The sequence below is a fragment of the Anguilla anguilla genome, chromosome 8 (assembly GCF_013347855.1).
Source record: "Anguilla anguilla isolate fAngAng1 chromosome 8, fAngAng1.pri, whole genome shotgun sequence".
NCBI lineage: Eukaryota > Metazoa > Chordata > Actinopteri > Anguilliformes > Anguillidae > Anguilla > Anguilla anguilla.
The window spans coordinates 28,177,759-28,199,245 of NC_049208.1; the positions used below are offsets into that span (position 1 = coordinate 28,177,759).

The 21,487-nt window shown below is 40.5% G+C and overlaps 1 protein-coding gene across 1 annotated transcript; it reads right to left on the reverse strand.

Moving 5' to 3' along the window:
- Positions 1 to 615: 615 nt before the first annotated feature.
- Positions 616 to 21,283, reverse strand: angpt2b (angiopoietin 2b). Its single transcript, XM_035431474.1, has 9 exons — positions 20,500 to 21,283; positions 12,305 to 12,460; positions 10,459 to 10,580; positions 8,530 to 8,762; positions 8,155 to 8,279; positions 4,302 to 4,403; positions 3,023 to 3,189; positions 1,687 to 1,817; positions 616 to 1,364 (listed from the first exon to the last, which is right to left on the reverse strand). The coding sequence occupies exons 1-9, from the start codon at positions 20,779 to 20,781 to the stop codon at positions 1,192 to 1,194; spliced, it is 1,491 nt and encodes a 496-aa protein (XP_035287365.1). The 5' UTR covers positions 20,782 to 21,283; the 3' UTR covers positions 616 to 1,191.
- Positions 21,284 to 21,487: the final 204 nt, after the last annotated feature.

Here is a 21,487-nt window from a genome sequence, read left to right on the forward strand (position 1 = left end):
ATTAATGCGAGAGGTCCCTCCCCCGGATCCAGGGCCCGCCCCGCCCGCCTCCTGCAGCCCACGTACCGCAGCCTGAAGGCGCAGGACGTTAATCATCGAAGGGTCTTTATGAAACGCGTGCCGGTGGGCTGCTTCAGAATGCTGTGATCCGTCACAGGGCAGCTCCACATATAATACAGCTGTTTGTGTTGGAAGGCGTGCATGGATGCTGGTGCTTGTCAGCGACATTCACTGCATCTTCATCCTCACAAATGGCGAAAGGCGTCCAGTGCTAAATACTCCTTGCAATGATTTGTATAGCTGCAATGCCAGAATAATAACATAGTAACATCATTTAAAAGTTGGATACTACATTTGTTTGTAATACAAGGGAAAGTGTTTAGTACCTAAATTTGACCATGGTGAAATATTCTCTGATGTTAAATCATTGGTAAATGACTAAATCTTAGGATAATGTGTATCTAAGCATTGTCACTTTATGATTTCCTATACCCGGATCAGAATAGTTAAGAATAAGTAATTTACCAAAGAACTGGTCTGTTTTTAAATAGAGCAAAAGTTACTGACAGTTTTTAAGCATTTCTCCTTATCACTTTTATTAGAAATATTTTTTAAAAAATGCAAACATTTGTATAAAAATACATTTTTCAGAGTCTCATACACGTTTAAAACAGAAATTATTTGATCTCAAGATGATAATCTTCTAAATCTTTAAACTTACCTGAAAAAACATTTATTTTCTAATCAAAAATGCCATGGAACAAAGGAAAAGATATAGCCTATAGCAAGAGAAAACTAATTACAGCCAAATCAAGAACATGTGGAGTGTCCTGCCCTGCTGCTATGCTTTATAAGAGCTATCTGTCATTAGGCACAGCATAGTTTTACCCTATAGAGTCCAATTAAATCATGTTCCATCATGTCACAAAGCAGATGTTGCCATAGGACACCCCACTGATTGGTATACAAGCATGCTACATTTAATAGCTCCAGCATCCTTTTGAGTTGCACAGTAATTTTTATCACTCTATGCACTAGACGAAATATCGCTTTCAATAGGCCAATCCACGATAGCAAGAACACAAGCTGAAGGAAATGTAAGCCAAAGTGAATATTTCACTGGCCACCACTGGTCTTCCAGCACTGACAGTCCGAGGGTGACATCATAACATGGTGCCCATTGTGACATCATCACGGTGTTCTCAGAAAGTCCACGGGCCGCACCATCATCGTCGTCATGTTAGCTATCATGCTGGGTCCTTTCCAGTAATACCATTTGATCCCATTGTAACGGACCACATTGGAACCGCTACCGTAGTAGATGCCGTTGAGGTTGGAGGGCCCACAGGCGTCGAACCACCAGCCTATTATTTGAGGAGAGAGAAGAGGGAGGTTAGGGCCTGAGAGAAAATAACAGGTAGAAATCGCCTCTAGAGACTGCTTCACTGCTCCTGTCATGTCAGTTTCCATTTCATTTAGATACATAATGATTTGGACTATATTCATACAGAGGGCACTCAGATGAGGAAAACAATAGGAGAGAGCAGGAGGAAGGGCAGGGAAGGAATGATGGGGAAGAAAGGACAAGGAGAGCGGGTATGTGAGAGCGAGAGTCTGTAAGGCTTGAGCTCAGCAGAGTTAATATTCAGTCTGATAATAAGTTGGGGGTGAGAGGGTGCCGGCTACCTCCAGAGGCCATTTGAGCGCACTTGCAGCTGCAGTTGTCATTGTCTCGATCCTTAGTGCTGAACGGGGTGCCAGAAGGGGTCAGGCTGCTAGTTCGACCTGCGGAGCCGCCAAACCCTCGGAAGTGCAGGCTGAAAGTCATGGAAATAAAACATTGTGTGCTGTTTAATTTCATTCAGCACCAGCACAATAAATTAGTCCATTTAGCAGGAGACTACAAACAACCTAAAGGGGTATTTGAAGATTTATGGTAGAGGAATTGGGTGAGAGACAAAGAATGAGAGAGAGAGAAAGATAGAGACAAAGAACAAGAGAGAGAAATATTAGGGTGGAGGCCAACAATAAAACTGACAAACTGTTTAGATTGGCTGCAGAGGTTTTTGTATTCTGTTTCGATCAATACCCTGTACCCAGGTGCTACAGTCAGGAGCAATTTTTTTTTTTTTTTTTTAAATAAACAGCCTCATCTGCAGAAGAAACTCGTCAACAGCTTCAACTGCGCCTTAATGACACTTCAGCAGGGGAAAGCTTCCAGGCGGTAGGACCACACAGCATGGGCCGCAGGGGAGGTACGCTGGCTGGGAAAGCGGCGCTAACTCCTCTCACCGCAGGTCACCGAGCCGAGGCCTGATAGGAACCCGAACAGCGCAACAAAAAAAGGCAATGTTCTCAGTGTGATGATAAAAGCGCACATATTGAGGCCAAATGAGAAACAGGTCAGGTGGTTCTTGGCACCAGCGAGCAGCCCGTTTACGCCGCGGTACGGAGGCTCACCACGCCGCGCCACCTCGATGAGGAGGCGTACGATACACCGAGATCTCCGCAGGCCGCCGTTTTATTGCAATTCATTTATTTGGAATTATGTCGTTATTCCATCGGTTTGGGTTCGCGGGTGGCATAATTGGGCATCGTCAGCCCTCAGCATTTTAATAGCTGCCATCTGAATGGCATGCTTTGTTTGATTTACTCGACTTGGTCAACATAGTTACTTTCTAAACCATTTCCAGGCGTCTTAAGGTCGCCATGTGAATGCGCTTGTTTATCAGTCATTACTCTTGCATTCCCACTAATGGTGTAAGGGTGTAATCTGGAACAAGGTGGAAAAAATATGAAAGAGAAGTCAGTCCACCTGGCCAGAGCTGACAAAGGACAAAGCAGGTGTTAAGAGTAAAGCCTGTAATGAAGAAAAAAGAATGTTAAGAATGTTTCCATAAATGTGTAAAATGTATAAAACTTATATATTTCCATGAGAGGTGGGGTCCAAACCTAGTCCATGTCCAAATTATGCACGACTAAACTTGTTAAGCACCGATTTGAATGAAAAGGCTGCTGGTACCTGTAGTTCTTTTCTTCTGTGCTGACATAGAAATAGTCGTAATGTGAATGGGCCTCATTTCCCTGCACGTCCCTCAGCTGCACCTCAAGATTGTAGTCCTGGGCTGAGGTGAGAAGGTGAATGATTTCATTGCCCAACCAGTGCTCCCCAGAAGGATCTCCAAATCCCTGTAGAAAGGATGCGAAGGGGAGAGGGGCAAACTGAGCCAGGGTCAGGTCCACGGAGAAAAACATATTCCATGTACTCACTGAGGTCTGATAAGATTTTGCAAGCAAGGGCCAAGAATAAATCAAGCCAAAATGTGATAAAGAGATATTTAAAATGCAATGCATACTGTGGTTAGAATGACTAGAGGGGAAAAGCATGACTTAAACAACAACAGTATCATCATTATTCAAAAGTCCTCTCGCTACCTCCCCGCATAGACTCAGAAGGAGCACGAGAAGACCACCAGGAAAACCCTCACCATGTGGCCCATTGGTCAAGCACGTGCTGTGTTTATATTTGCATCCAATGACCACTCTCAGCTTTTGTTGAGAGCCTACTCGCAATTACATCTTTGTGATTAATTATATTTCAAAATCTGTGTTTCCCATCACGATGACTTCCCCTAAAGCGAATGCTATGTGGCCACCCGGATAACAGAACATTTGCTTAATGCTAAAGTAATGTTGTGGAAATGCTACAACGTGTCATTTAAGAGTTGAACATCTGTCTGGTTGCTGTTCCCACACTCAAACCGAAGGCAAACATTTACTTTGCAATAGTGAAAACACTTTTTTTTTCTTTTGTTTTTTTTTGGAACACAATCTCACTTTTTTTTTTTTAGATTATTTTGATTAAATTGTAAGCTCTCTAAGTGGGTCTCTCTCTGCATAGCTGTAACTACTTCCCTCTTCCCTAAATCAAACCTGACAGAAGTTTATTCAATTTATAAACACTGGAATTTAAAATGCACCTAGAGCTGTCCTCTGAAAAATAATCAGCAATAATCACCAGACATGTTTCTATATTTATTAAAGTGAACCCTTGCGGTAAATCATTTTCTAGACATACAGTACCAAGTACACAATACCTCCTTTTAAGGACAGTTGCTACTTCCGTCTACTTACAATACAGGACAATTATGATAGCTGCTCTTCACTTGTCAGGCTACCGTGGCAACATTCCAAACACGTGAACGCAGCAGGCATTTAATGTTGTCGGTTTATGTCCTTAACTCTCCCCTCCTACAGGTTATACACATACGTACGACACCCACGTGTTTGATCTTACTTACCGTTTTGTAGTCTTTCCAGCCACGGTTGAAGTCCACCGAGCCGTCCTGGCGGCGCTGCAGAACAGTCCATCCCCCACCCCTGGTCTTCATGTCACAGAACACCTGTGAGGAGACCTGGGTAAATACACCATTCCGCACTGGGAGAGTGACTCCATAAGCATCATAATTACGGTAAAAAATACATTGCTGGATCAATGGGGCAAAAGGCCAGACTGTAGAAACGTTGAGCCGTTGATGAAAAAGTACTGGCTTATCATTTTGACGGGTGCAGTATGTAGTGTATAGTGTTTTTCCCAATTTATTATAGTATTTTTCCATTTTGTGTGAAAGGTTTCCCATGTTAAAATTCCTGTCATATCTCACATGGACTGAAAGTGCCACAGAGTGCAGACGGCAATGAATGCTGTAGAAAATAATAGCTGTGGGTAACAGAGTTGATATCAACAAATAAATTTCCTGTACAGAACCTCTACAGTACACAGCTATAAAAGTTTTATTTTTATTTCATTTGTTAGGGTTTATCTTACTGGTGTTTTAAAATGGCCACAATATCTACATGCTACATACAAGTGATTGTATATGATTTAAATAAATGATTAGGTGTGCAAAAAAATTAGGAACATTGTTCCTTGTGAATCTGAGAGTGAACCCTATTTTGCCATTTTGGATTAAATTTACACCTTGACAGAGCACAGCTGTGAAAGTGGCCGCCGGTCGAGAGGTCAGCACCTCTCGCTGATGGATGGTTCCCATGGCAGCCGTGACGTGCGGAAAACGCAGATCGAGTTCAGCTCGCAATGTTTTGGTTAATCGTCCCGGCGGACGCGGAGCCGGGGTTCGAGGGCTGCTTTTGGGTGCTTACACTCCCCCATCGCTGCGCTCAACAGATGACAAACCAAATGTTTTCAGGCGAGATGAAATGCAGATCTTGGAGGGCAGACCTAGTGGTGAAACGTTGCACCGCTCTTGCTTGGCTTGAATGCATCAGGGTAAGCAAACATGACAGTCGCCCGGGGACCCTGCTCCAAGCTAACAGAACTAAGAGTGGCACTTTGCATTCATTTGGAGGATGGAAAGTAGCTGTCCTGTCTTTGGTTACCTGCCCTGTTTTTCTTAGTTCAGTTACACACATGTTGTGCTTTGGCAGAATATAATGAATCATACTGATACCCACAGGGTTAAAAAAAAATGTTTAGTTTTTTTTTACTAATTTTTTTTTTTTTTTAAATATATTTTTACAACTTAAGTGGTTTTACATAGCTTCTGCCTCAAACTAGTTCTCCTTAGGTTTCACTGTCTGTGCAATTTCTTCTCTGAAGTGTGGAAAAAAAGAGATTACCAACATTTTCCGTGGCATAATCGTATTGCTTGTGCTACAAATCAGGTAATTGCATAATGATGTGTTTTCAATTCAGTAAGAGCATTAAAAAGCAGAGGAATATACCTTTGAGGTTGCAAATGGTAGTTCACCTAAAAATAGAGATAATTCTTCCCAGATGAACTTACTAAACTCTGTTTTAAATGGTGAGGGCACCATCAGCGGCAGACTGAAACTGTAGGACGAACATTATGACCCAACTTTCTTATTTTACCCTCAATTTGAGCAATGGAATAAACATTCTTGTCATATTAAGACATGCCAAAAGCAACATTGACATAAATGAATGGGTAATTACATTATAGACCACTGCCATATGACTGACACTGCCTTTTTGTCTCAAAGTTACACTTTGAAAGGAAGGACTCAAAGTCAATTTCGTCTTGGTCTGAGCAAGCTGTGAACACAAAACACCCATGCTGCATTTTGGTTGCTAGGTGACAAAATCTTTCAATTTCAAATCCTGGCTTACACAGCATTGTTCTCGTACTTGCAAGCATCCAAGAACTGAATGACAACCCAAGAAAATTCCATTTAGACCTTTTGAGTTTTCCCTGTGAGCAGTAGAATGAACAGGTCCTGTTCCCAGTAGGCAATGTCAAAGACACACATTTTTGGCAGGGGCAAAAAGAAAACTCACACAAGACCCTCCCCTCACAAGCAGGTGCTTAAGCTGGGGTTCAAAGAAGAAAGGCCTGTAGTCTGGGAGATTTCTTAAAATGTGGCTCCTGAGTGGCTCTGTCAATACAGGTGCTCACAAAAAGGAGCTCTATAGGCTAGCATATGTCATTAGCTGACCCAGTGGCAGGGTTAACAGGTAATTGATTGCATAATAATAATAATAATAATAATCATTATTATTATTATTATTATTATTATTATTATTGTCATTATTATACCCATGCATACAAGTCATGATTTGTTATGAGGGTCTCCTTCTCCATGTATTCATTTATAAATTCGGCATTTAACACAAATATTTTGGCTTGTCTTCATCCATTACAAAAACATACTGCAAACAAATAGGGCAATTTAAATATCCCTACGTGAAGGCAGCCACCCAGCTCCTCGCAATAGGGTACACGGCACAAACTGAAAGCATGGCAATACTGCATTCAGCAGCGTGTGCTACATCAACCACTATTAGTTCCAAGTTGGCAGAAAACAACATTCCCTTTGCCAAACACCTGGCTGTTATGCCCACAGGAAACAAAATACAAGCAGGAAAGAAATATAAAACAATTTCTCCAGGACTTTCCGAAAAGGTCTACCACAGCAAGGCAACCCTGGAATGAGATTCGATTGTGAGTCAATAGTAAATGCTAACTACAGATGAATGAGACACTTTGGTTCAGCAGTGCACCACTTAAACATATCTGACATTAATTTGTGACACACAGTCCCGGTTGATGAGCTCCTGTTACTTTTTTGTTCTTTTTAATTCTTGGCTTGAAGGCAGCAATTTCCCTTTTGCAACCCTCATTGAATTACATTAATTCCTCCTCCAAATTGCATTACATTACGAGGGTGCGCTGCTTCCCCCAGGTTTTAATGAAATCCTTGAGAAAAATAAATAAATATAAATAAAACTGCAAAATGTCACCGCTGACAAGGATGGAAATTTTTTTTTTTTTTTTCTTGTGTCACCCCCTTCAGATTAATTCTCAGCCGGAATAGTGAGTGGATGAAGTCGTGTCCAGATAGCGCTATATTTCACAGAGGCGGGCCAGAGTGTTTGTGAGGCCTTTCATTTCTGTCAAGGTGCCAATTTGTTTAAGTCAAAAGGGAAATGTTTTTGTCTGTCCGTTTTCCCAACACATTTGATTGCCATGTGTTGCCCCAGCAAACCTACCGTGTTGAACATAGGATGTTTGCTTATGTCAAAACTTTACCAGCTTTTATTTTTGTAAAAAAAAAAAACTGTGTGTAGTAAATTCTGTGTTGTGCAATACCATAGCATTCAAGCTCAGTAATTCAGAAGCCTATGAATATGATGATAGGAAGTCACACCCAGTGTCACAACTTCCCCATAATATAGCTCTAAATACTCCTAAATAGCAGAAGGAAAGACTAGTGTAGTTTGAAATTTAGCAGAAACTACACACAGTATGTCTCAACATATCTGAGACTAAAGATCGTAACTATCACTACTGTGTTTCTAATTTGTCATAAGGATGAATAATTAAGGAAAATAATGCTTACATTTTTGTAAAGAAGATAAGCTAAATCTTCACCCAGACAAGAAATAATGCAAATTGAGCAAATATTATTTTGTTCACACAAGAAAGGCACCAAACTGGTGTGAACTCTGTTCCAGATCTCAAAAGGCAATATATGTATACTGTAAAATTCAACATTTCAATTGAATAATTATGAAAGTAAATCTACATTTATCAAATTGAAAAAGCATCTAAAGATTATCAGTAATAAAGCAATATCTCCACACCCCGGTCATCACTAGGGCAACCTCCTCACCTTCACTGTTTGAGTTGAGTTTGGGAGGTGCAGGGCAAACACTCCATTCTCTGTAATCCCGGATTTATATATTTCTGCGCAGTCTTGGAAACGTCTTGCCTCCTCTTTAGGATGACTGGAGATCTCTGTTGGAATGAGTTAGAGGGTTTGTTTCAATACCACCAATGCCACTGAATGCAAAATGCTACACATGAAGAGTGTTTTATATTGCATTTGTTAGCACTTTGCTTCTTAGCTACAACACATCTCCTGTGTCCTTGATCTTATGTACCATTGGCGCATCCAGTCATCAAAAAATGTTTGCCAGCCGACACGCGCATCTGCCCTGCACCCTAGCCGATGCCAAAGGTCATACTGTTGGGACATGGTACTGACCGTTGCAATGGGTGACCATGGACAAAAGGCGCTGCACGGTCTCCGTGAGCGAGGCCTGCTGCCGCTGGAGCAGCGTGCTGTTCCGAGTGGAGCTGCCCAGCTCTCCCTCCAGCTCGCTGACCAGCCGGCTCTGCCTGTCCAGCAGCTCCTGGAGCTGGAGCTTCTCCTGCTGCAGAGCCTGCAGCTCCTGCGCGTGCCTGCTCTCCACGGCCCCCAGCCGCTCCTCCAGAAAGCTGAGACAAAGAGACCAATGCAATCAAGGGCCCGGAGGAATAGAAGCTTCATTATGTGAAAGCATATTCTCTGATGGCTGTGATACAGTCTTATATAACTGGGAGTTTTTTTTTTGGGGAAGATGCTGTTTTGCTTTAAAAAAAATAATTAAACAAAAGCTCATTTTTAATATAGTTTGTGGAATCCCTATGGCAGAAATAACGCAAAATAGGAAAGAAAAAAAAGTAGCCAAAGCCCATTACTGTGCAAGGGCTCATATTTCAAATTTTAATAAAAATTTTTATATCAAAATTCATACAATCATTCAAAATTCCCACGCAAACACACAACTTTTGATTTGTTCTGCATTATTCATACCATCGTAGAACAGACAGCATCTCCATAAGTTTTGAACTTTTCTCAAAATCCACAGAGTATAGGAAATAAAAATCACAGCATGGAGACAAGGAGAAGATATATTTGGTGGTCATAACAAGAAGTAAAACAATCCTGCTTTTCAGCAGAAGGATATTGAGCAATGTTTCATCTCAGGGTCTGCATCGGGCACTATCTTTGCTGTCAATAACTAAAAAAAAATGACAAAACAGAACACAACAAAATAATACCTGCAGTGTTAAAAGAACTCATTGTTAAACCAAGAACATTTTGTACATTTTGCTCATATAAACTGTGTGAGAGTTCCTGACGATTTCACTGAAGGGCAAGTCTGCATTGTGTGGAACATGGATACCTCAGCTTCTGAAAGAAAGCCAGGCCGCAACTTTGATCCAGCCTCCACAAAAATGAATCAGCGTCTCTTTTTAGGAAGAGATAGTAAAGTGTGGCAGACGCTGCTGAACAATAGAGCAGGCTTGTGATTGGACAAGGTGAAAACCTGGCACCTGAGACCGGTCCCTTCTATCACTCCCAAAGGCAACCCTTCTGACAGCCAGAGAAAATTTTAACGGCACCTCGTTTGAAATTAAGACAGTCAGTTCCTGTTGACTGACTTTTACGGATCTGAATAATGCCTTTGCCAAGGTTATTTATTGAAACAATCTAGCTGCCCAGATTGAATAAGCGACTTTCTCTTGCTCCATAAATGCAGACCTTATATATCTCTAAGTGCATTTTCTTCCCCTCCTTTTTATAAACCTGTCACAGACCACTTCCAACAGACTGTATCGCCAGCTGTTTCTTTTACGTTTTGCTGGCATTTCCTTGCCTGGTGTGTCTCAGAATGGTTCCTCATGATCACCCCGTTACCAGATGTTGTGCTCGTGGAATTGGGGCGAGGTGTTCCTTTCGCATTTTCGGAAAAAGTTCAAAGAAGCAGACTCTGGAGATAGCAGCATAGGCCTCTGGCACGTGCCTTCAATGTTCTGGCCATTAAAGCATGCAGGCTACTCTTGCTACTCAGACGGTGTGTCATTTATTAATAAATATTCATCAGAAGGCTAGAGGGGGAAAAAAAACAAATGTACACGGATGCGAAACAGACATTGCTCCCTAATTACGTTTTCTTTCTTTTTTTTTCTCCCAACCGCGTGTGACTGTGCTTGTGAAAACAGACAGCCATCTTGTCCTACCACAGAATGCCATTTTTCACTTTTTTTGCCACGTGGCTGCCAGTGGCCCATGGCACCCCAGACCCTGTGCCCCATCCCCAACACCAACAACTCATGCACCACCTCCTGTTCTGACCCGCAGGCTGACCTGTTTTTGTCGCTGAGTCGTGAGATCTCCTGCGTCTGCTGCAAGATCTGCTTCTCCAGCCGGTGTGTGGAGAGAGAATACTCCAGTAACTGGATTTCCAACCTACTGGTCTGGTTCAGCACCTGATATCAGGCAGACAAACAGCCAACGGGATGGACAGATAAGAAAGGGCTATCGCGTACCCAGAAGAGCACATCAGCATCATGGTCCGGATTGCCCTGTTGAACATTTTTTCACAACAAAATGACTTGTAGGTTTTTTCCATTAGCCATCTCCCATAAGGCCTTTGTGCAGAGCTCTGCTTAATGTTACATAATACATCAGAGGCAGAGCTTATCTCAGTCTTCTGACCAGAATATATTTTGTGCTTATCTGGTGAAGCTGCAGTTCGTGGACTATGCTATGGAATATGTGAGTTATGTCAAAGAAATATCTTATTTAAGGGTAGCACAGTGGTTTACAATGCATATTTTAGTTCATTCTCTCCCATACCTTTTCATTATGGTCATAGCCAAAAGTGTATCTTCCTGTGTGAGTGTGAATTATTTAGTTTGATTTAATACAGTAGGGGAGAGCGGGGAAAAACGGTTCTCGTATTTGGCTCAATTCTGAAAATATTACTACAGACAGATTAATCGGTTTTTAATACAAACAACCTACATCCCATGGCTATGATTACACACCACAATGAAATGGGACATGCCATTCACTAGAAATCTGACTGAAAGTACCAAGAGTGAAATGTTACATTTAACCCTGAGGTTGGGGTAAAAACTAACACTGTGCGGGGTGCACTTGTAAGCCAATTCAATAAAATTCCATGTTATATGATTTTAAAAAATGGCCTACCTATATCGATGAATAGGAAAATACAAAGTTAAGGTCTGAGTTGAACGAATCCCATCAATTGTTAGTCGCTAAAAGATTCTTTACGATTGCATACATTTGGATTCCTTGACATACTCACACAATACACTTTCGGTAAAAAAATTAACTTGCAGACAACAGACTTTTGGCAATATCTCCCAAAATAATTAGTGAGATCTCCCACTGTTCGTTGGAGACAAAGAGATAGTAATTCTGCGTGTTTAACCTGAAATACATTGTTCAAGCATGATGATCTACCTATAAATTCTGTGTAACATTTTACCATTTGTTAGATTTTGCCCCACTCTCCCCTACCTGGTTGACTTCATATTGTATTCCGTGAAAAAATGATCAAGGTGTGATTTGGAACCCCTAATGTTTTGCATTTGGCAATGGGTTTCTCATGGTGAGTTCATCTGGGTTTTCTCAAAGAATGTCTGCCCTCAGTGCCCTGACCATGAAATGTTTTAACAGTTTCATTGATATAACAAACAAAGTCTGAACAAAACTGGTATAATATTTGTGCAGGTTGTACCCCCGTATACAGTGGACAGCTAACAAAAAGACAGCAATGAAAAGGATAAAAACCAAACATAGGGGTGAGATCTGAAATAATAGATGCAGGAGTGAGGGAATTGTGGGAATTGATGTTATGCTTTCTCAAAAAGAAAAAAAAAACTTCTTTCTTGTTATGTGTCACTGGTCCAAAAACAGCTCACCTTGCCTATGAATCCTGTTTTCTCAGACATTGGAAGGCAGAGAAATTGTTGAAACAGTGAATTCACTCATTTGAAGTAAAAACTACATGAAAACAACATGCAGTGATTTGAGGAGAAAACTGCCCCCTGTGCTTAGTTACATTCCCACATCAACCTCAATAACAGTCTACCTTGGGACAGAGAAAGAAATGCTTTTTCTATCTTCTCATGAACAATGCTGTCTGTTCTTTTTTACTGTTTCTTACATCTCATTGGCTCACCTGAGTCTCTACATCTGTCAGTTTGCGTGTCTGTTCCGCTGATTGGCTGAGGAGGTTGGTCCCCATCTCCAGCATGGCAGCGGTCTGCGTGTGGACAGCGTTGCGCTGCATCTCCTCCATCCCAGTGCGTACATTCTCCTGGATGTAGCTCTCAAGCTGTCAAAGGCACATACTTTAAGTGTACTCCTCCTACCCTCCTGATAAAGTGCGTATGTCTGTGAGCACTAAGCTGTGACTTCATGCGCAAAACAGCCTTGATGTTGTCCAAAAATATCAGAGAAAATGTCTCAAGAAGCATTCCATCACCGATGTTCCATCTCAAGCATCAAGGATTGCATAAGATTTTATGCAGGGATTTAAAGCCGTATGATTACAAAAACCCACACATTAACAGAAGTAGCTAACCCAAGAGACACAGGCCTATATTCAATCAACATTTGTTCCACACACTGACTTACAAGTAAGCACAAGCAATATACTTTTTCTTCACCAACTCAGTTCATTTTAATGATGAGCCCTGTTAGCTGAACTTGTTAGCCTGCGTTTAGGAAATAAAATGCTTTTAATTATTAGTCAAAGTTACGGACAAATGTTGTCACAGCTGTGTTTTGCCATCCCTGGTATTTTCTGAGCTCACACACTTAAAGCAGACCCTTCTGTTCTTTCCTATTTTTAAGACAGTTTTCCAGCAACCTTTTTCCAGGATATAACACTCTTAGAATTTGCGACAATGATCGCTGGATTACGTGTCTGTCAAAGAATTATACAGAAGAAAAAAGAAAAATGAAGTCTGGAATTGGATACAAAATGGGGAAGCATAAAGAGTGAAGCTCCAGCTGGTGCTGCTGAAGATGCATGTAAATATTTACACATGATCTGTATCACAGATGCATAGCCAAACAAGGGATCCAATTTGTTTTTTGCTCAATGTGATGAAGGCGGTTTAAAAAAAATACAAAAAAATATATATATATATTTGTTTGTTGGGGTAGGTAAAATATTTATGACTGGTTGTTTGCTGAGCAAATGTTTAAGTGACCACAAAACTGGCTACAGGAAGTAAGAAAAAATACAAATAATAAAACATGGTTGCTTATAACCATGCGGCTGAAGTGTCTGCACTTTACCAAGATAGTTTACCAAGATTGTTATCATTCAAATAATAATTGTCATCCATGTCTCACAGGGAAATGGACTGCGACAATATCACACTGAATGTTCATGTTTCATGGCACCGATTTTGATTTGTGTGGGAACCAGTAAAACTTGGCTTTGTGTGCAAAAATTAGATATATGGAAACCGTGTTTTTGTTTTCAGTAGCTCTTATGTGAATTAAAGCACGCCGTAACATTACACTGGAGAAATCATGATGAGAAGAGAACCAGTGAAAAAAATGTAGCACTGGGACAAAAATTATTTAGAAAATGTAGAAGTATGGCAGCAGTAACATCTAGAAGATTGAGCATAAAAAACTTCTGCAATATAAATCTCACTGTCAACATTCCGTACCCTGTGGTAAAATAGAGTCCAGACCAGTATGTGAGAACTTTAAAGTTGACTTTACTTCTTCAATTGTTTTCAGTGTTGCCTTTAGAGTGCAACTGTGTGCATAACTGCACACACCACAAATAAATGATATGACCTTACAGTGCCTTGTAATATGTGTTTCTGATTTTTTTCCATGAGGCATGGCCACATTTCAGACAGAATGTTTGCCACTTGTGCCTTTATGTAGGCGTCATTGTTCGTATTATCAAGGTCGCATAGAACAGGAATAAAACAAATTCTTGCAATTTATGAGATTAGTGTCATGAACCACAGAGCAGTAAACACATTTTCTTACTATTTAGCTTTTTTGAGCAATGGCACACGGTAGACATATTCAACAGTTTTTTTTTCTTTTCATAAACTGCGCAGGACAAGTTTATATCTTTCATTTAGAATTTATACTCTGAGTAATGAGGACTCAGTTAGAATTGAGCAAGCATCAGTACATTCCAATAAATAAGGGTGGGTTATTCATTTTAATATCTGCATTTATACTTTTTTGTTTTATGTTTGTTGGGAGGGACTTGGCAGCATTGCGCTAGCAGACACCATGCTAAATGATGATTGCTTGACTCATAAGGCTTGGTTCAAGAGGCTTTATTTAACAGCATGTGATAACTCAAGTGAGGGCAGACTTGCATGTCCTGTCTATATATGACTGAGTTTTAAAAGGCCTAAAGGGGCATTAAAACGCTTTGGCTTCTGTGTCACTGACAGATGATTTTTGGAGATTGCTACTTCATTATTACTTCCATAATGTTATGAGTTTGGCATGGCAGAAAATGAGAACAACGTGGTTGTGTTGTACGGGTGCCAGCTAAACCACAGTAGGACTGAAGGACTGAATGTGCATTCAGTCTTTTCAGTAGATTTTCAACAGAAGTATTGAACATTGTACAGCCATATCTGCTCTTTTATATTAAAATACAAATTAGGAAAAAAGTAAAATAAAATAAAAACATAATAATAATAATATTAATAATAATACATGTCCATTGTTAACTTTAGATGAACTAAAGCAAATGTATTCCATTAATTAGACTACAGAAATACAATAAATGTATCGGCAGACCATTTAATTTCTTACATGGTACGTATTTGTATAGCTATACAAATGTGTATGATGTAATAAATTAAACTATAAGTAATTTCCTGCTGAGTAGAACAGCATGTCCTCACTGCCAGTAAGCCTTGCTTGTGGAGATACAGTATTTACTATGCCCCAATCCCATGCTGGTGGTAAGATTCTGCTGGAGCTTCTTGCTAATTGAATGTACAACACCCATATGTACATCACACTGACTTGATTGTGCATTCCTGTAGTCACGTTTCCATAGCTGAAGGATTGAATGTTTAGCCTTCCTCTGTTCATTCAGCACATCAGAAATTGCATGTTTTGCTCTCTCCATTATAACTGTGTGTTCAGATAGATGACGTGTGGTCCCTTGCTGAACAGTAATCATATGATGTGCACTTTTTTTATAAACCTGTTTGGGGCAGTTTATCAGTCCTTATATGTCCCCAACCTAAAATTACATGTTTTTTTTTGTTTTTTTTATCAGTCATGACAACAATATGAAAAACATTTTTGGAAATTGATTTGTTCAAAACTCATTCTGTTTTATTTATATTGGTCTGTTATTTTACATTTAACTAAAACAAGAAATGGTGGTTAAGATTCAAATGGAAACGAGCAGGAGAGCAGGAAACATCTGTACTGCTTGGAAATTTGACGTTCAGGCAATATAATTAATTTTAAGCAACTATTTGCCTGCACAATAGCATTCCTATACTAGATATTCTCCTAGAAGCCTGACAAAATAATTAATCTATACACTCTCAGACCTGGATTACATCAACATTTATCCTCAATTTTCGCTCATAAATATATCTAATTGTCTCCATAAAGAATTTAACAGGTTCCACAATTGCCAAAATTGACTCACAAACCTTAAAAATGTTTTATTTGCATTTGTTTGCCAGGCAAATTTAAGGAGAGGCAGATGTTGATTGATTCCAGGATTCTAGGAGTGTGCTAGAAAGGTATGCAAAGGTAAGGCAATAAGTGCCCAATGCACTCTAACTTGGCTGGCCATAAAACATGATATGTAGTGGATGTATAATTCATACTTTTCTAACAGTGCAGCACAGTAACAGTGCTGGCTGTCCATGGGTTCTGAATTTAGTGAACTGGATATAACACTCTCAAAGCTATTGCCCCCTTCACTATAAACCTAGACCAAGGGGCATATCTTGACCTTATTGCCAAAGAATATAGTGTGGGAACGTAGGGAGAGAACAAATTCAAACAGCTCACAAAAGAGGTCTAAGACAGCCAATGTAGTCAGCTATTAGTGAATGCTTGGGTCTTATGGATTTTATTTTTGCAACTATCGTAGACTACAGATTATAGCAACATAAAAGAGAGTAGCCGATTAAAAATAAAAATAAATTAAATTCTAAATTAAAATAAAGTTAAATAAAACTAAAATTCTTAAAACTCAAATTGCATCTATTCCTTGGTTCCTTTGTCAGAGGTTCAACTGTACTAACGTACATATGACACTTGAAATGGATCCCCAGGAGATGCAAGCACATGCAGAACATCAGAGTACTGTCATTACTTTTGATAACATTTTATTGAACTTTCTGAATGCACACTTTCTGAATGTAGTAAAATGTGCAGTGATAAATTAATGTTCACATGCTCCTTACTGGACTTAGATGTACTCTATTAGAGGTGGATTAACACTGGACATTTTAATGAATAGGTCGACCTCTCTGTGATCCAATTGCCAAAACTCTTCAACTGTTTAAGTGAAATTCAGATCCAGCTAATATTGCTACATATAGATCCAGTATTGTAATGTTTGAGAGCTCCTGCACTGAATCAAACACAAAGGCTGTATTATTCTTTGTTGACAGTTATATGAAACTTTCTTTTTTTTTTTGGAGGGCGTTGATACATGTGTAGGTCAAGTTTTGTATGCACTTTCTTTCACATGGTAATCGGTTTGCATTTATAACGGTTTGGGGAGACGGCTTTCAGCACTTCTCTGGGCTCTGGCAAACTGTTGTGAGACCACAGTGGGATTGCATGGGTGGGCAAAACAAAGTCATGAAAAGTGCATCATGCATCATAAAGTTTCAGCATAGAGCTGATTCACTGGGGTGCATGAGAACAGAACAAGGTTGGTTTGAAAAATGCAAATACAAAAAAGAAAGTATTCATTCAAGTATTCTTAAAAAGCACTTGGGGCTGTTCTCTGGAAATTATTTGAGTTATCATAAATCATTTATTAATAACAGGAACTGAAAATTAATTGTTTGATGTACTGAAATAAAAAAGAACAAACATACAGTATTTGAGAATGAACTCCAGGGAGTGTCATTAGCCGCCTCAAGCATCTGCCAATTCAGTGGCCCATAAAGGGCTGGTTTATAAATTCATGTTTCACCAAATGCTTTTTCTGGGTCTTATTCTCGTATAGAACTGCTCTGTGTGCCCTTTTTAACTGTGAATAAAAATCATGGCACTTCATAGGGTCTATTATGTTTCTTTTTTTCTTTCATTCTTGGGTTGTTTATTGTGGTTTCACGAAGCCAAGAGATTGGGCTAAATATAACACCGTATATTGCTTGCGGCACAGTTAAAGAGTTGTATTAACGTAGGAATGCTGGGATAGCTGGTGCTGAAATTGGCTTTGACAGTGGAAGCATTTCTTCAAGTGAGATTATGGCGGATTAAAATGCATGGAGCGGTCAGAGAGCTAAAACGTTGTGTAATAGAGACCGTCTGTCTTTCTTCCGCTATCAGAAGATTGTCCAAGGCTGCTCTGTTACTTCAGAACATTTTGTTGCTTCGTTAAGAGGCCAACAGAAAGTTTCTACTCCTACACACTAGCAGAAAAAGACCTAATTTTTCTGAATGAAGTCATTGCCTCCACTGTCTGAGCTGAAAAGGGAAATTATAGCGAGCTTTTACGGAATGATACATTTGCTAATTTATTAGTTTGCATGGATGATGTCTGGAAAAGCTGATCCTAAAACCAAATGAATAAAAAAGGCCTTTGTTCATTTGCAATTATTGTGATGAAAAGCATATCTGCAAGTCTCTGTAGAGTAACAATATCAAGCTGTGACAGAGCAAGGAAGATGAGACAAGCACAAAATTTTAATTACAGTTCTCTCCATCAAACTGTACTGAAAATTTTGAGGCATCACTAATCTTTTTATCAGATTAAATCCAGAGCGTGTCACAGTTGTGCACTTGCACTACATTTTATTATTTTTTTTCTATTTGACATGTTTGAAGTATGCTGTAGAAAATCAATGTGTAAGAACAGGTGTTCTTCTGCCATTTCTCTTTTTTTTAAACCACAGTCTTTTTGCTGTTTTCTGTCCACCCAAGCCAGTGTCTGAGATCACCACTGACAGTGCATAAAACCACTAAAATTCCCCTTAGACGTGATAATCGATGGCAGAGAAACAGATTTGATAAGAGGGAGGACTAATCCAACAGTCAGAGAAACATGAGTGAAAGAATCTGTAGCTCAAATATAGTCCCCAGGCTTGTGGCCTGACAGAGATTCCATCTCAAAACATGGCAGGGTTGTGCGCTGGGGAGGCTGTGTGTGTGTGTGTGTGTGTGTGTGTGTGTGTGTGTGCATGCATGCCTGCGTGTGTGTGTTTGTGTGTGTGTGTAGGCATGTGTGCGTGTGTGTGTGTGTTTGTGTGTGTGTGTGTGCACGTGTGTGTCTATTTGTTTGATTTGGGAAAGAGGGGGTGCTGGGGGAGTGCTCAGAGCTTAGAGGGAGAGTCGAGTCGGTAGCTAGCCTTGATCACAAGCAGAGCTGCAAAAGTCCAGAGAATAAGGGTGTCTGATATATTTTGCAGCCCCTTTAGAGGTGTTGAAAACCCATGGCACCCAGTTACAGAGGAGGATACAGGGGGCTGCGTTCTTCTGTATTTCAGGAGCTGTTCTGCTGCCTGTGATCTACAAGGTCCTGCTGTGAATATTGTAATGAAGTGTAAGAAGCCACTGCCTGGTGGTAAAATCCAAGCCTGTACTCTCACTCTCAGAGCAACCGCTCAGGCTCGGACTCCCGGGGTCCAGATTGAGTCAATTAAGCACCCCAAATCCACATGTCGGACAGACTGCAGAAACCTAGCTGAACAGACCACAAGCAGACTTCGCCGTGGCAGGAATGTTTCTGCAATCACGTCATTGCCTGACAGTCTGGCTCAGCCCGGCTGTGTGAGCATAGCCCACTCACCTCCATGAGTTTATAGAGAAAATACCATGTGAGGCTTCGCAATGGAGCCAAATTCCATTGCACTAATCATATATAAAGGTAGACAGGCTTTGTATTCAGTTAGGCACATGGTTCTCATTCCTTTTGTGGATGTGTAGGTGAGGATTGTAGGAGAGGTATATCACAGAGCGACAACAAAAGTTCATGTTCACTTAAGAACAGTTAAAGAGCATGAAGTTATATTGTTCTGCAGATAAAAGCTTTTCAAATTTTCTAATTCAATGTAATAGCATTGCTTTGTTTTGCATCTTTGTTAGTTTGAACATTTTTTAAAATTCTTTTTAAAAGTTGTGTTTTATAATATATATTTTTTTTTTTCTTATAGATATTTCAGGCTTTGTCTGCTGCTTAGCAAAACAACATTTATTATACTTTCTTGTTTTTCTTTTTTAGAAAAATGTCTTGTAAAACCTAACTTATTTATGCTGTAATTATTTTCATTCCGTTTGGATCCATGATACCGGTCTAAAGAAAATAACATGACCCTGTGCTGAATGTGCTGTTCATGTGCGTCCTATCGTAGGTCTTAATGCATGGTTGATTCTGAAGCAAATGTACAGTAACCATGAAACAAATATGCATGATATTCCTGTGGTACACGAGAATGGTGACAAACATAATGTTTATTTGTTATTCTCAGTTGATGACTTCAGCCATTTGCTAATTCTGCTTCATCAATGACAGGAAATAGCTGCAAGTTTGCTTTTTCCTGATATGTAATGTCTATAAGCATTGCCTTTTACTTCTAACATGCAACAGAGTTTTGTATTCCCACAGGTCTTAAATATTACTTCATACCCAAAGAATAAACTGTCAGTAGGGCAAAGAATTGCCAAGGTTGAATCTAAATCCAGGAAATGACTGCTGAAAACCGAGAATATTTGAAGCAGGTCCTTTCAACAGAGGAAATTTAGAAACATATGCCTGATGTATAAATCACTCTGACAAACACAAATGTGCCTCTATTTACTTTTTCTTAGAAACGGCAATATATTGTTGAATTCTTGAAAGCTTTTAAATGTGAGAGTGAAAACAGGCATCAGAAATGTTACTGAGCCAGTCATGTCAGTATTGCAGGTCCAAAAAATCTATATACCATATAATGAATGGTCCCGTCTTATGAACATTTGCAAAAAGAAAAATGGATATAGATTATAGTATTGAAGGGTTATAGTATTGAACTGGCTAATTAAAAAAATATAATAATCTGTGGTACTGTGGTTTACTAATCCTTAATAATATAATATTCTAGTGTGTATAAAAAACTGTGTTTCAATCGCAAACCTCTGTAGACAAGGAAGCACTGTGGCTCAAGCGAGAATGACCCCTACCTTCTGCAGCCACTGAGTGTTATTCTCTGTCACGCTCTCCAAGGTTTCCAGCTTTCTCTTCTGCCAGGATGGCTCAATGGGCGGGGTGTCTGGAGCCACGGGTGAGTCCCTCTGGAGAGAGTTGGTCACCTGGAGATCCCCAGGGGTGCGGCAGTGGTCCACCTCCGGCAGGAGGAAGGTGTAGCTGCAGGGGCCATGCTGTACCTGGTGGTGCTTCCGCTCTGAACCAATCGCAGCCGCCATCGCTGCTGTCAGGCAGCCAATTGCTAGCAGCCATCCCATCCCAGGCAGGTAACTGTAGAGCGGGCACTCTAAGAGCAAAGTGACGTCCTTCACTTGGCTTCCAGGTAGGACAGGAGCCAGTTCCCAAGGCTCGTGTCCTTGGCCCTCTCTTCCTCTGGTCTGCTCACTTTTGCTGTTCCCCCTCTATCTTTTTCTTTTCTTCCTTGGTTTTAAACTACTATGATGTAAGTTCTCTCTCTCTCTCGCACGCGCCCTCTCTCTCTCTCTCTCTCTCTCTCTCTGTCTCTCTCTCTCTCTGACAGTTCACTTCACTGGCCGCCAGAAGCACCTCTTCAGCACAGTCTTCTGACTTCAGCGCTGTGTGCCTGGACAGGGGGATTAGGAGAGTGCTTCCTGTTCTTCGCCTAGGCTGCTGCTCGCTTTGCTCGCTACAGGAAACACGCAGAGTACACTCCCTCTATTTATTTCACTTTCGCCTTGTTTTCTTTTCACCTCCCTTTTTTCTCACTTTTTATCTGCTAGCCGGAGGTCGAGAGCAGCTGAGGAGTAGTCACTTAGGTGCCAGGGGCTGTTTAAGTACAGAGGCTCTACCTCAACCCCCCCCCCCCCCCCCCCATTCTCCACCACTCCATCCACACATACTCATTCAACACCCCCCCCCCCACCAACCCCCCGCAGGGTTTAGAAGAGGAAGCCACAAAAATGCAGAGAAACCACCACAATGCTTTAGACCAGGAACATTCTC